General features: G+C 45.3%; 1 protein-coding gene across 3 annotated transcripts in view; it reads left to right on the plus strand.

Moving 5' to 3' along the window:
• The window catches only part of LOC109879771 (NEDD4-binding protein 3-A-like), a 97,951-nt gene extending 87,266 nt beyond the window's left edge, over nucleotides 1-10,685 (plus strand). For 2 of the 3 annotated variants that reach the window (XM_031789711.1, XM_031789713.1), the window contains exons 4-10: nucleotides 400-609; nucleotides 1,926-2,047; nucleotides 4,221-4,407; nucleotides 4,899-4,991; nucleotides 5,660-5,911; nucleotides 6,579-6,834; nucleotides 8,646-10,685. In XM_031789711.1, coding sequence (XP_031645571.1) covers nucleotides 400-609; nucleotides 1,926-2,047; nucleotides 4,221-4,407; nucleotides 4,899-4,991; nucleotides 5,660-5,911; nucleotides 6,579-6,834; nucleotides 8,646-9,058 — 1,533 coding nt within the window. In that variant the 3' untranslated portion in view covers nucleotides 9,059-10,685. The remainder of the gene's footprint in view (nucleotides 1-399; nucleotides 610-1,925; nucleotides 2,048-4,220; nucleotides 4,408-4,898; nucleotides 4,992-5,659; nucleotides 5,912-6,578; nucleotides 6,835-8,645) is intronic. The other variant, XM_020471937.2, reaches the window with a different exon arrangement.
• Nucleotides 10,686-14,056: the final 3,371 nt, after the last annotated feature.

Below are 14,056 nucleotides of genomic sequence, written 5' to 3' on the forward strand. Positions count from 1 at the left end.
TCTCTCTATAACCCTCCCTGTCTGTCTCTCTATAGCTCTCTACCTGTCTGTCTCTCTATACCTCTCTACCTGTCTGTCTCTCTATACCTCTCTACCTGTCTCTCTATACCTCTCTACCTGTCTGTCTCTCTATACCTTTCTACCTGTCTGTCTCTCTATACCTCTCTACCTGTCTCTCTATACCTCTCTACCTGTCTCTCTATACCTCTCTACCTGTCTCGCTATACCTCTCTACCTGTCTCTCTCACTCCACCCTGACAGTTTCAGGTACTAACTCTTCTACCCTCTCTCTCTCTCTCACACTCACTCACTCACTCACTCACTCACTCACTCACTCACTCACTCACTCACTCACTCACTCACTCACTCTCTCTCTCTCTCCCCCTCTTCTCCCTCCAGTCTCGTCTCAGGCCGTCTGCCTTCAAGCCCGTCACACCCAAGAACTTCAGTTCCATGCAGAACCTCTACCCTGCCAAGATGGAGGACTCAGACCAGGGCCTGACCAACGGGCTCCACCGGGCCTACGCACACACACCTAGAGCTGTCTCCACCTCCTCTTCCTCCTCCTCACCCTCCCGCCACGGGGGACCCACCTCCAGCGGAACCAAGGTGCCCCACCACATGCCACCGTTTTAGTCTGGGGATTTCTGTCTACTCCTGAAGCATGTACAGTGTCTGTGTGGTGTCCTTTTTAAACATCTGGGAGGGACTTTATCAATACATTAGGATGTAGGAAACTACATTAGGAAACTAGTTCATATTAATTATCAATACATTAGGATGTAGGAAACTACATTAGGAAACTAGTTCATATTAATTATCAATACATTAGGATGTAGGAAACTACATTAGGAAACTAGTTCATATTAATTATCAATACAGTCAAATGTACAATGATGATGATGATGATTAGATAACTAGCTCATATTAATGGTACATTTGTATGGTGATTCTGATAGTTATGGTGATGATGATGATGATGATGATGATTAAATAACTAGTTCATATTAATGGTACATTTGTATGGTGATTCTGATAGTTATGGTGATGATGATGATGATGATGATGATGATGATTAGATAACTAGTTCATATTAATGGTACATTTGTGTGGTGATTCTGATAGTTATGGTGATGATGATGATTAGATAACTAGTTCATATTAATGGTACATTTGTATGGTGATTCTGATAGTTATGGTGATGATGATGATTAGATAACAGTCATGTTGTGATACAGGCGGTAGTGTCAGTGCGTGGTCTGAGTCAGGAGGATGATGATGATGATGATGATGATGATAACAGTTGGTATTAATGTTGTGATACAGGCGGTAGCGTCAGTGCGTGGTCTGAGTCAGGAGGATGATGATGATGATGATGATGATGATGATGATAACAGTTGGTATTAATGTTGTGATACAGGCGGTGGCGTCAGTGCGTGGTCTGAGTCAGGAGGATGATGATGATGATGATGATAACAGTTGGTATTAATGTTGTGATACAGGCGGTGGCGTCAGTGCGTGGTCTGAGTCAGGAGGATGATGATGATGATGATAACAGTTGGTATTAATGTTGTGATACAGGCGGTGGCGTCAGTGCGTGGTCTGAGTCAGGAGGATGATGATGATGATGATAACAGTTGGTATTAATGTTGTGATACAGGCGGTGGCGTCAGTGCGTGGTCTGAGTCAGGAGGATGATGATGATGATGATGATGATGATGATGATAACAGTTGGTATTAATGTTGTGATACAGGCGGTAGCGTCAGTGCGTGGTCTGAGTCAGGAGGATGATGATGATGATGATGATTAGATAACAGTCATGTTGTGATACAGGCGGTGGCGTCAGTGCGTGGTCTGAGTCAGGAGGATGATGATGATGATGATGATGATGATGATAACAGTTGGTATTAATGTTGTGATACAGGCGGTGGCGTCAGTGCGTGGTCTGAGTCAGGAGGATGAGAACCTGTCAGACTCTGGTCATAACTCCATGAACAGTCTTCCTCCATACAGACCTCCCTTCAGACCACAGCTGGCTCACATCAGGTCAACTCCTGTTTCTCTGTGTCTGTCTCTGTGTCTGTCTGTCTCTGTGTCTGTCTGCCTCTGTGTCTGTCTCTGTGTCTGTCTGTCTCTGTGTCTGTCTTTGTGGCTGTCTGTCTTTGTGTCTGTCTGCCTCTGTGTCTGTCTCTGTGTCTGTCTGTCTCTGTGTCTGTCTGCCTCTGTGTCTGTCTGTCTCTGTGTCTGTCTGTCTCTGTGCCTGTCTGTCTCTGTGTCTGACTGTCTGTCTCTGTGTCTGTCTGTCTGTCTCTGTGTCTGTCTCTGTGTCTGTCTCTGTGTCTGTCTGTCTGTGTCTGTCTGCCTCTGTGTCTGTCTGCCTCTGTGTCTGTCTGCCTCTGTGTCTGTCTGTCTCTGTGTCTGTCTGTCTGTCTCTGTGTCTGTCTGTCTCTGTGTCTGTGTCTGTCTGTCTCTGTGTCTGTCTGTGTCTGTCTCTCTGTGTCTGTCTGTCTCTGTGTCTGTCTGTCTCTGTGTCTGTCTGTCTCTGTGTCTGTTTGTCTCTGTGTCTGCCTGTCTCTGTGTATGTCTGTTTGTCTCTGTCTGTTTGTCTCTGTGTCTGTCTGTCTCTGTGTCTGTCTGCTTGTCTCTGTGTCTGTTTGTCTCTATGTCTGTCTGTCTCTGTGTCTGTTTGTCTCTGTATCTGTTTGTCTCTGTATCTGTTTGTCTCTGTGTCTGTCTGCTTGTCTCTGTGTCTGTTTGTCTCTATGTCTGTCTGCTTGTCTCTGTGTCTGTTTGTCTCTATGTCTGTCTGTCTCTGTGTCTGTTTGTCTCTGTGTCTGTTTGTCTCTGTGTCTGTTTGTCTCTGTGTCTGTCTGTCTCTGTGTCTGCTTGTCTCTGTGTCTGTTTGTCTCTGTGTCTGTCTGTCTCTGTGTCTGTTTGTCTCTGTGTCTGCTTGTCTCTGTGTCTGTTTGTCTCTATGTCTGTCTGCTTGTCTCTGTGTCTGTTTGTCTCTATGTCTGTCTGTCTCTGTGTCTGTTTGTCTCTGTATCTGTTTGTCTCTGTATCTGTTTGTCTCTGTGTCTGTCTGCTTGTCTCTGTGTCTGTTTGTCTCTATGTCTGTTTGTCTCTATGTCTGTCTGCTTGTCTCTGTGTCTGTTTGTCTCTGTATCTGTTTGTCTCTGTGTCTGTCTGTCTCTGTATCTGTTTGTCTCTGTGTCTGTCTGCTTGTCTCTGTGTCTGTTTGTCTCTGTGTCTGTTTGTCTCTATGTCTGTCTGTCTCTGTATCTGTTTGTCTCTGTATCTGTTTGTCTCTGTATCTGTTTGTCTCTGTGTCTGTCTGTCTCTGTGTCTGTCTCTGTGTCTGTCTGTCTCTGTCTGTCTCTGTATCTGTTTGTCTCTGTGTCTGTCTGTCTCTGTGTCTGTCTGTCTCTGTGTCTGTCTGTCTCTGTGTCTGTCTGTCTGTCTCTGTGTCTGTCTGTCTCTGTCTGTCTCTGTATCTGTTTGTCTCTGTGTCTGTCTGTCTGTCTGTCTCTGTCTGTCTCTGTATCTGTTTGTCTCTGTGTCTGTTTGTCTCTGTGTCTGTCTCTGTGTCTGTCTCTGTGTCTGTCTGTCTCTGTCTGTCTCTGTATCTGTTTGTCTCTGTGTCTGTTTGTCTCTGTGTCTGTCTCTGTGTCTGTCTCTGTGTCTGTCTCTGTGTCTGTCTGTCTCTGTCTGTCTCTGTATCTGTTTGTCTCTGTGTCTGTTTGTCTCTGTGTCTGTCTCTGTGTCTTTCTCTGTGTCTGTCTCTGTGTCTGCTTGTCTCTGTGTCTGCTTGTCTCTGTGTCTGTCTGTCTGTCTGTCTCTGTGTCTGTTTGTCTCTGTGTCTGTCTGTCTCTGTGTCTGTCTGTCTCTGTGTCTGTCTGTCTCTGCCTCTGTCTGTCTCTGTGTCTGTTTGTCTCTGTGTCTGCTTGTCTCTGTGTTTGTGTCTGTCTGTGTCTGTTTGTCTCTGTCTGTTTGTCTCTGGGTCTGTCTGTCTCTGTGTCTGTCTGTCTCTGTGTCTGTTTGTCTCTGTGTCTGTTTGTCTCTGTGTCTGCTTGTCTCTGTGTCTGTCTGTCTCTGTGTCTGTCTGTCTCTGTGTCTGTCTGTCTCTGTATCTGTTTGTCTCTGTGTCTGTTTGTGTAGATCATTGATGATGAGGAGGATAGTATTGATGATGAAGATGTATATCTCTTACCACCCTCAGTGCCTCCATGGGCCACATCAACTCCATTGGCTCTCTGGACCGAGCATCAAAGGTTGTGGGGTCGTCGGGGGTCGCCATGGTGGATATGGCCATGTCATGTCATAGCATGGCAACGCTCAGCCGCCTGGCGCCATACGGAGGGGAGGCTCCGCCCCCTTATGAACTGTCACTCTCTGTAGAGGAGGTGGTGAGTGATGGATGGATCAGTTGGTTGATTGTTGGGTTGGTTGGTTGATTGATTGGTTTATTGGTTGGCTGGTTGGTTGGTTGGTTGGTTGGTTAATTGGTTGGTTGGTTGGTTGATTGGTTGGTTGGTTGGTTGGTTGAGTGATTGGTTGGTTGGTTGGTTGGTTGATTGGTTTGTTGATTGATTGGTTGATTGGTTGATTGATTGTTTGGTTGAGTGAATGGTTTGTTGATTGATTGTTTGGTTGAGTGATTGGTTTATTGATTAATTGATTGGTTGATTGGTTGGTTGATTGATTGATTGATTGGTTGGTTGATTGATTGGTTGGTTGATTGGTTGAGTGATTGTTTTATTGATTAATTGATTGATTGATTGATTGATTGGTTTATTTGTTTATTGATTGGTTGATTGGTGATTAATTGATTGGTTGATTGATTGATTGGTTTATTGATTGGTTGGTTGATTGGTTGGTTGATTGATTGACTGTCCAGGTGCGTGATCTGGAGGAGAGGCTGGTGGAAAAGGAACATGAGCTGAAACAGATGAGGAGGAACCTGGATGAGAGTGAAGGAGCCATTGCGCAGGTGATGAGTAAACTTGCTTGTGTGTGTTTGTGTGAGTGTGTGTGTGTTTGTGTGAGTGTGTGTGTGTGAGTGTGTGTGTTTGTGTGAGTGTGTGTGTGTTTGTGTGAGTATGTTTGTGTGAGTGTGTGTGTGTGTGTGTGTGTTTGTGTGAGTATGTTTGTGTGAGTGTGTGTGTGTTTGTGTGAGTGTGTGTTTGTGTGAGTGTGTGTGTTTGTGTGAGTGTGTTTGTGTGAGTGTGTGTGTTTGTGTTTGTTTGAGTGTGTGTATGTGTTTGTGTGAGTGTGTGTTTGTGTGAGTGTGTGTGTGTGTTTGTGTGAGTGTGTTTGTGTGAGTGTGTTTGTGTGAGTGTGTGTGTGTTTGCGTGAGTGTGTGTGTTTGTGTTTGTTTGAGTGTGTGTATGTGTTTGTGTGAGTGTGTGTGTGTGTTTGTGTGAGTGTGTGTGTGTGTTTGTGTGAGTGTGGGTGTGTTTGTGTGAGTGTGTGTGTGTTTGTGTGAGTGTGTGTGTGTTTGTGTGTGTGTGTTTGTTTGTGTGAGTGTGTGTGTGTTTGTGTGAGTGTTTGTGTGAGTGTGTGTGTGTTTGTAGGTGTGCGTCTATAACGCTCTTTCTTTTCTCCCTCCCCACCTTTTTCGCTCGCCTCCCTCCCTCCCTCCCTCCATCTTCTCTGTAGGTGTTTGAAGGTAAACAGCGTCTGTGGGAGAAGGAGTTGGAGGAGTTGAAGCATCTGTACACCGCCAAGCTGCGTCAGGTTTCCCAGCATGCTCAGCATTCAGACCGTGCACTGCAGCTGCAGCTGTACAAGGCCCAGCAGGAGAAGAACAGACTGCAGGATGAACTGGATGCTCTGACGGGGGGGAGACAGAGAGAGGGTCAGGGGAGTCTGAAGGGAACCAGCCCTACTCTGGAGGAGACTCAGTGGCAGGTGAGGGGGTGGGGGGATTTAGTGGGGAAGGTGAGGGGATGGGGGATGGAGTGGGGAAGGTGAGGAGGTGGGGGGATGGAGTGGGGAAGGTGAGGAGGTGGGGGGATGGAGTGGGGAAGGTGAGGGGGTGGGGGGGGTGGAGTGGGGAAGGTGAGGAGGTGGGGGGATGGAGTGGGGAAGGTGTGGAGGTGGGGGATGGAGTGGGGAAGGTTAGGAGGTGGGGGGATTTAGTGGGGAAGGTGAGGAGGTGGGGGGATTTAGTGGGGAAGGTGAGGAGGTGGGGGGATGGAGTGGGGAAGGTGAGGAGGTGGGGGGATGGAGTGGGGAAGGTGAGGAGGTGGGGGGATTTAGTGGAGGAGGTGGGGGGATGGAGTGGGGAAGGTGAGGAGGTGGGGGAAGGTGAGGGGGTGCGAGGACGGAGTGGGGAAGGTGAGGAGGTGGGGGGATGGAGTGGGGAAGGTGAGGAGGTGGGGGGATTTAGTGGGGAAGGTGAGGAGGTGGGGGGATGGAGTGGGGAAAGTGAGGAGGTGGGGGGATGGAGTGGGGAAGGTGAGGGGGTAGGAGGACGGAGGGCAGGTATAGAGAGAGGATTTGACTGAGGGATGCTGGTGAAGAGCAGGGTTTATTTATCATCCTCTTTCACCACCCCTCCCTCCTTACCTTTCAGGTGTGTCAGAAGTCGGGTGAGATCTCGTTGTTGAAGCAACAGCTGCGTGATTCCCAGGCGGAGGTGACCAGCAAGCTGTCAGAGCTGTTCCAGCTGAAGACCCAGCTGAGAGAGACCAGAGGAGAGCTGCAGAGCCGTGATGGACAGATAGACACGCTGCAGACAGCCCTACACGGTGCGCAACCACGACGACAGGGGAAAGGGGGAGTGGAGGAGAGTGGGACACTAGGGTCTCGAGGATCAGGAGGGGCATCAGGTATAGATATTTGTTTATTTAACCTTTATTTAACCAGGAAAGGCCCATTGTGACCCACAGTCTCTTTTTGAAGGGAGACCTGGCCAAGACTGCAGCAACAATCAATACATTACAGAATTAAAACATACAACAACATGATCCAGCCTAAAAAAATAATTTACAGTCCTCCGTAACAATCTCCCATCAATATTTTAAATGAATTCAGTGGCACTAATATATCTAGATGAAGTATGAATTGTACACTATTACATGCCTCTGGTGCACAAGAAGAGAAGGCAGTCTTGCCTAATACCTTGAATGTCCTGGGGACTTTAAGTAGCAACCACCGAGCAGACCGGGTCTGGTAACTGCTGGTGGTGAAGGAGACCAGACTACAGAGGTAAAGAGGGAGTTTACCCAAAAGGGCTTTGTAGACGAACACGTACAAATGTATCTTTCTGCACATATAAAGTGAGGTCCAACCTTCCATTTGGTACAAGGTGCAATGGTGGGTGAGTGACTTGGCATCTGTTATAAAGTGCAAGGATGCATGATAAACAGTGTCCCAGTCTCTGTAAGACAGAGGAGGCTGCATGATAAACAGAGTCCAGTCTCTGTAAGACAGAGGAGGCTGCATGATAAACAGAGTCCAGTCTCTGTAAGACGGAGGAGGCTGCATGATAAACAGAGTCCAGTCTCTGTCAGACAGAGGAGGCTGCATGATAAACAGAGTCCAGTCTCTGTAAGACAGAGGAGGCTGCATGATAAACAGTGTCCCAGTCTCTGTAAGACAGAGGAGGCTGCATGATAAACAGAGTCCAGTCTCTGTAAGACGGAGGAGGCTGCATGATAAACAGAGTCCAGTCTCTGTCAGACAGAGGAGGCTGCATGATAAACAGAGTCCAGTCTCTGTAAGACAGAGGAGGCTGCATGATAAACAGAGTCCAGTCTCTGTAAGACGGAGGAGGCTGCATGATAAACAGAGTCCAGTCTCTGTCAGACAGAGGAGGCTGCATGATAAACAGAGTCCAGTCTCTGTAAGACGGAGGAGGCTGCATGATAAACAGAGTCCAGTCTCTGTCAGACAGAGGAGGCTGCATGATAAACAGAGTCCAGTCTCTGTAAGACAGAGGAGGCTGCATGATAAACAGAGTCCAGTCTCTGTAAGACGGAGGAGGCTGCATGATAAACAGAGTCCAGTCTCTGTCAGACAGAGGAGGCTGCATGATAAACAGTGTCCCAGTCTCTGTAAGACAGAGGAGGCTGCATGATAAACAGAGTCCAGCCTCTGTAAGACAGAGGAGGCTGCATGATAAACAGAGTCCAGTCTCTGTAAGACAGAGGAGGCTGCATGATAAACAGGTCCAGTCTCTGTAAGACAGAGGAGGCTGCATGATAAACAGAGTCCAGTCTCTGTAAGACAGAGGAGGTTACATTCATATACAACAAGTCACCATAATCAATAACAGACAAAAGTGGCCTGAACAAGCTTCTTTCTAGCCAGAAGCGGGAAGCAAGCCTTGTTACGAAAATAAAAACCCAATTTCAATTTGTGGTTCTCTGTAGCTCAATCATTACAGCATGGCGCTTGCACTGGCAGGGTTGTCGGTTGGATTCCTGGGGCCACACATACGTTAATGTATTCAGCATGACTGCTAGTCTCTTTGGGTTAAAGCATCTGTTCAATGACATATGTTATGTTGGATTGTTATATATTTGTGAGACTAATTTTACTGTGTTGGCTAATAAGCTAATTGGTGATCATCAAAATGTCTCTCTCTGCCCCCCTCTCTTTCTCTTCCTACCCCCCCCCCCTCTCTCTTTATCTCCAGGCTCTACAGAGGAGCGTCTGCGAGCAGAGCTGTTGTTAGAGCGTTGTCAGAGCGAGGCCCAGGCTACGGCCTTCGAGCAGGAGAGACAGACGTGGCAGACAGAGAAGGAGAAAGTCATCTGCTACCAGAGAGAGCTGCAGGCCAGCTACCTGGATATGTACCACCACAACCAACTACTGGAGAGAGAACTATACCTGCTCAGAGGAGAAGGAGGAACGCTGGAGAGGGAACTGCAAGATGTGAGGGGAGGAAGAGGAGGAGAGATGGGAGATTACAGTAACGAGTCACTGGAAAGGGAAGTGCAGGAGGTTAGGAGAGGAAGAGGAGGAGGAGAGAGAGAAAGAGGAGAGGAAGACAGTAAACCTCCCCCTGGTCTTCCCTGGATAGAGAGGATAGAGTCGTCTGAGATTTGACTGAGTGGACACTAGAAAGGGGGGGGCATTCCAAACCAATCACTCGCCCCCTCTTCCTATCTCCTTGATGAAGACTCAGGCTTCTTACAGACTTGAAAAGACAGTGGAGGTCCCAATTCCAAAACAACTCTGCACTCCTACACTCCTTGACCTGTATGAACTAGACTGAATAGTGTGCATGTATAATCAGCAATACAATGATACACCCTCTCTGGTACTGTTTATTGGAGGTTCCACTTCCTGTTTCAATCCTGCAATCAATGATAACTTCCTGTTTCAGTCCACAAATCAATGACAGCGTATTAGAGTCGAGAACACTGTACATTCGATCAAGCACGACCCTGACCAAACCTCACTTTAGAGGGCTGCTTGTATGTACAAATGATAATAATAATAATAGCCTATTTGTAAATGTTACTTAATCTAATTTAGTTCTGTGTGTATGTAATCAACCAGTGTGTTCCTCACAGCCGTTCTGTGGGCTCGTTGAAGTTCAGACACTGACTGGGGTAAAGTAAGGGTAGGCTGTGTCTCAAATAGTACCCTGTATAGTACACTACTTTTGACCAGGGTTCTGTAGTAGTAGTGCACTATATATGGAATAGGGTGCAGTTTCAGATGCACCCTAGGACATTGTTCAAAAGGATCTAAAGGGATGTAGGTTTTGTCCCGGTGAGGTGAGGTGTGGTGAGGTCTGGTGAAGTGAGGTGTGGTGTGGTGAGGTCTGGTGTGGAGAGGTGAGGTGTGGTGAGGTGAGGTGAGGTGTGGTGAGACATTATACGTTGTCTTCATTCAGGGAGTGTCCAGGGAGTAGAAAGCTGTACCCCTGATTTAAGTAGGGTTACTAGACCATCACACGCCAATACATGGATGCTATTACTCTGCCATTAACAAGGCTATTTTAGTTATGAGGATGACCAGTTCCTTTTGGGGGTAAAATGACCCTTTCAGAAAACTGTAATACTGTAACAATACTGTATTGAGAACGGTTTATAGAATTTATTGTTATTTTCATGTGAATCTATTTTCTGTCCCCAAATTACTATTTTGGAATCTGTATATAGTTGTAATTTGGATATACTAATGCTGCAGAAGCATGTACTGTTTGAGTAAAGGACACTTTGAATGAATAGCCAAAATACAGCCTAATATTAAAGCTCTGGCTATTATTCTGCATCCCATTGGACTAATTACTGATCATTCACTTGTACCTGTCGTTGCTGTCGGAGGAAAACCTCCTCTCCTAAACAGAAACGTTTAATTAAATGGACATATTTTCCCATTAACAAACATACTTTTATTTTATTTTTTATTTTTTATTTCACCTTTATTTAACCAGGTAGGCTAGTTGAGAACAAGTTCTCATTTACAATTGCGACCTGGCCAAGATAAAGCATAGCAGTGTGAGCAGACAACAAAGAGTTACACACATACAATTACAAAACTATAGAAGCTGTTTTGAATACAGTTTCTTGGCCCTACAGTCATTAAGATATTCAGAGACGACGTTGTGGGAAGTTACTGCTTTCAATACAGTCCTAAGTTTGGACACATCTACTCATTTAAGGGTTTTTCTTAATTTTTTACTATTTTCTGTGTTGTAGAATAATAGTGAAGACATCAAAACTATGAAATAGCACATATGGAATCATGTAGTAACCAACAAAGTGTTAAACAAATCAAAATAGATTTTTAGATTCTTCAAATAGCCACCCTTTGCCTTGATGACAGCTTTGCGCACTCTTGGCATTCTCTCAACCAGCTTCACCTGGAATGCTTTTCCAACAGTGTTGAATGAGTTTCCACATATGCTGATCACTTGTTGGCTGCTTTTCCTCCACTGCGGTCCAACTCTTTCCAACCATCTCAATTGGGTTGAGGTTGGGTGATTTGTGTAGGCCAGATCATCTGATGCAGCACTCCATCACTCTCCTTCTTGGTAAAATAGCCCTTACACAGCCTGGAGGTGTGTTGAGTCATTGTCTTGTTGAAAAACAAATGATAGTCCCACTAAGCGCAAACCAGATGGGATGGCGTATCGCTGCAGAATACTGTGGTAGCCATGCTGGTTAAGTGTGCCTTGAATTCTAAATAAATCACTGGCAGTGTCACCAGCAAAGCACCCCCACACCATCACACCTCCTCCTCCATGCTTCACAGTGGGAACAACACATACAGAAATCATCCGCTCACCTACCTTGTGTCTCACAGAAGAAGAAAAACTCACATTTGGACTCATCAGACCAAAGCACAGATTTCCACCAGTCTAATGTGCATTGGCCGTGTTTCTTGGCCCAAACAAGTCTCTTCTTCTTATTGGTGTCCTTTAGTAGTGGTTTCTTTGCAGCAATTTGACCATGAAGGCCTGATTCACGCAGTCTCCTCTGAACAGTTGATGTTGAGATATGTCTGTTAATTGAACTCTGTGAAGCATTTATTCAGGCTGCAATCTGAGTTTTTTAACTCATGAACTGATCCTCTGCAGCAGAGGTAACTCTGGTCTTCCTTCCCTGTGGCGTTACCAATGAGAGCCAGTTTCATCACAGTGCTTGATGGTTTTTGCGACTGCACTTGAAACTTTTACATTTCTTGACATTTTCCGGATTGACTGACCTTCACGTCTTAAAGTAATGGACTGTCGTTCCTCTTTGCGTATTTGAGCTCTTCTTGCCATAATAAGGACTTGGTCTTTTACCAAATACGCCTGTCTTCTGTGTACCACCCCTACCTTGTCACAACACAACTGATTGGCTCAAACACATTAAAAATAAAATAAAATCCACAAATGAACTTTTAACAAGGCACACCTGTAAATTGAAATGCATTCCAGGTGACTTCCTCTTGAAGCTGGTTGAGAGAATGCCAAGAGTGTGCAAAGCTGTCATCAAGGTGGCTACTTTGAAGAATCTCAAAAATATTTTGATTTGTTTCACACTTTTTTGGTTACTACATGATTCCATATGTGTTATTTCATAGTGTTGATGTCTTCACTATTATTATTCCTTCTGGTCTTCTAGACAGTGTTCCTCTTTCCAAGGGCTGTGTTCTTTTGCCCATCTTAAACTTTTCTTTTTATTGGCCAGTCTGAGATTTGGCTTTTTCTTTGCAACTCCACCTAGAAGTCCAGCATCCCGGAGTCGCCACTCCACTGTTGACGTTGAGACTGGTGTTTTGCAGGTACTATTTAATGAAGCTGCCAGTTGGGGATTTGTAAGGCATCTGTTTCTCAAACTAGACACTCAAATGTACTTGTCCTTTTGCCCAGTTGTGCACCGGGGCCTCCCACTCCTCTTTCTATTCTGGTTAGAGCCCGTTTGCTCTGTTCTGTGTAGGGAGTAGTACACAGCGTTGTATGAGATCTTCTGGTTCTTGGCAATTTCTTGCATGGAATATTCTTAATTTCTCAGAACAAGAATAGACTGACGAGTTTCAGAAGAAAGTGCTTTGTTTCTGACCATTTTGAGCCTGTAATCGAACCCACAAATGCTGATGCTCCAGATACTCAACTAGTCTAAAGAAGGACAGTTGTTTTATTTATTTACAGTTTTCAGCTAACAAAATTGCAAAAGGGTTTTCTAATGATCAATTAGCCTTTTAAAATTATAAACTTGGATTAGCTAACACAACATGCCATTGGAACACAGGAGTGATGGTTTCTGATAATGGTCCTCTTCACGCCTATGTAGATAGTCCATAAAAAATCTGCAGTTTCCAGCTACAATAGTCATTTACAACATTAACAATTCATATACTGTATTTCTGATCAATTTGATGTTATTTTACTGGACAAAAAATGTGATTTTCTTTCAAAAACAAGGAACATTTTAAGTGACCCCAAACCTTTGAACAGAAGTGTATATATGTTGCTTCTGAATTTATATAATAAACATTTATCAAGTGGTGGCAATTTTCTTTACGTTAGAAATACCAACAAAATCACAGCCTATAGCTACAACTTGTAGTAACCCACTGGTATACTATACTACACTATACTGTAATGTACTGTGCTGTGCTATACTATACTACACTATACTGTAATGTACTATGCTGTGCTATACTATACTACACTGAGCCCTGTAACATACATCAACACTAGAGTCTTGTACTACATTTTGCTCAGTCTTGGTTACCTTTCCCCCATCCTCCTGGGACAGTCCTGTGTGCAGGACTGGACCACTCCTTTCCTGCTCTTCTCCTTCTCTCTTGGAGGAGGTCAGAGGGGAGGGATCCCTGGCTTATTCGTCCAATGGGTTTTGAGGAGGCGAGGAGAGAGGACGCAAGGAGTATGAAACTGAGATTCTCTCAATATCTCTTGTGAAGGAGACTATTAACTGATAGGTTTGTTTTCTGTGAACTAGACTGCTGGGAAAATACCCTTTAGAATGTCTCGGCCTTCGATCCTTATCACCATGCACCCCTTCCCTCCCCTGTACAACCCTGCCTCACAAACACAACGCCCTTCCCTCCCTTATCCAACCCTGGCTCCTACATACCTCCTTCCTGAGTTTGGACATTAGAGGTCAAAGGTCAGCCCAGATGGAAATGGAGGAGGATATTTGTTAGCGTAAGGAACAGGACTTTCTATGTGAGCCAGCCAAGGTAGGCTGTAGAGAAGGGGAGTGGCTGCCCCTTTTCTTTTAGAATGCAAATGTAAAAATGTGTGTGTGTGTGTACCACAGGAGGCTGGTGGCACCTTAATTGGGGAGGACGGCTCATAGTAACGGCTGGAATTGGTATCAAACCCATGGTTTTCATGTGTTTGATACCATTCCATTTACTCCATCCCAGCCATTATGAGCCGTCCTCTTACCCACTCTCAAATGTATTTGACTTGTGTAATAGCCAGGTTCATAATTTGAGCAGTTAGGAAACAGTCCTGTGTTAGACTTGATGTGTGTGTTCCCAGGGGGGGCGGTCAAGCCAGACACCATCTCTCCCTCTGACTCACCAACCTCCATCTAACAATATTATATAAACCAGAGCTTAATATAACTCCAC

The sequence above is a fragment of the Oncorhynchus kisutch genome, linkage group LG15 (assembly GCF_002021735.2).
Source record: "Oncorhynchus kisutch isolate 150728-3 linkage group LG15, Okis_V2, whole genome shotgun sequence".
Classification (NCBI taxonomy): domain Eukaryota; kingdom Metazoa; phylum Chordata; class Actinopteri; order Salmoniformes; family Salmonidae; genus Oncorhynchus; species Oncorhynchus kisutch.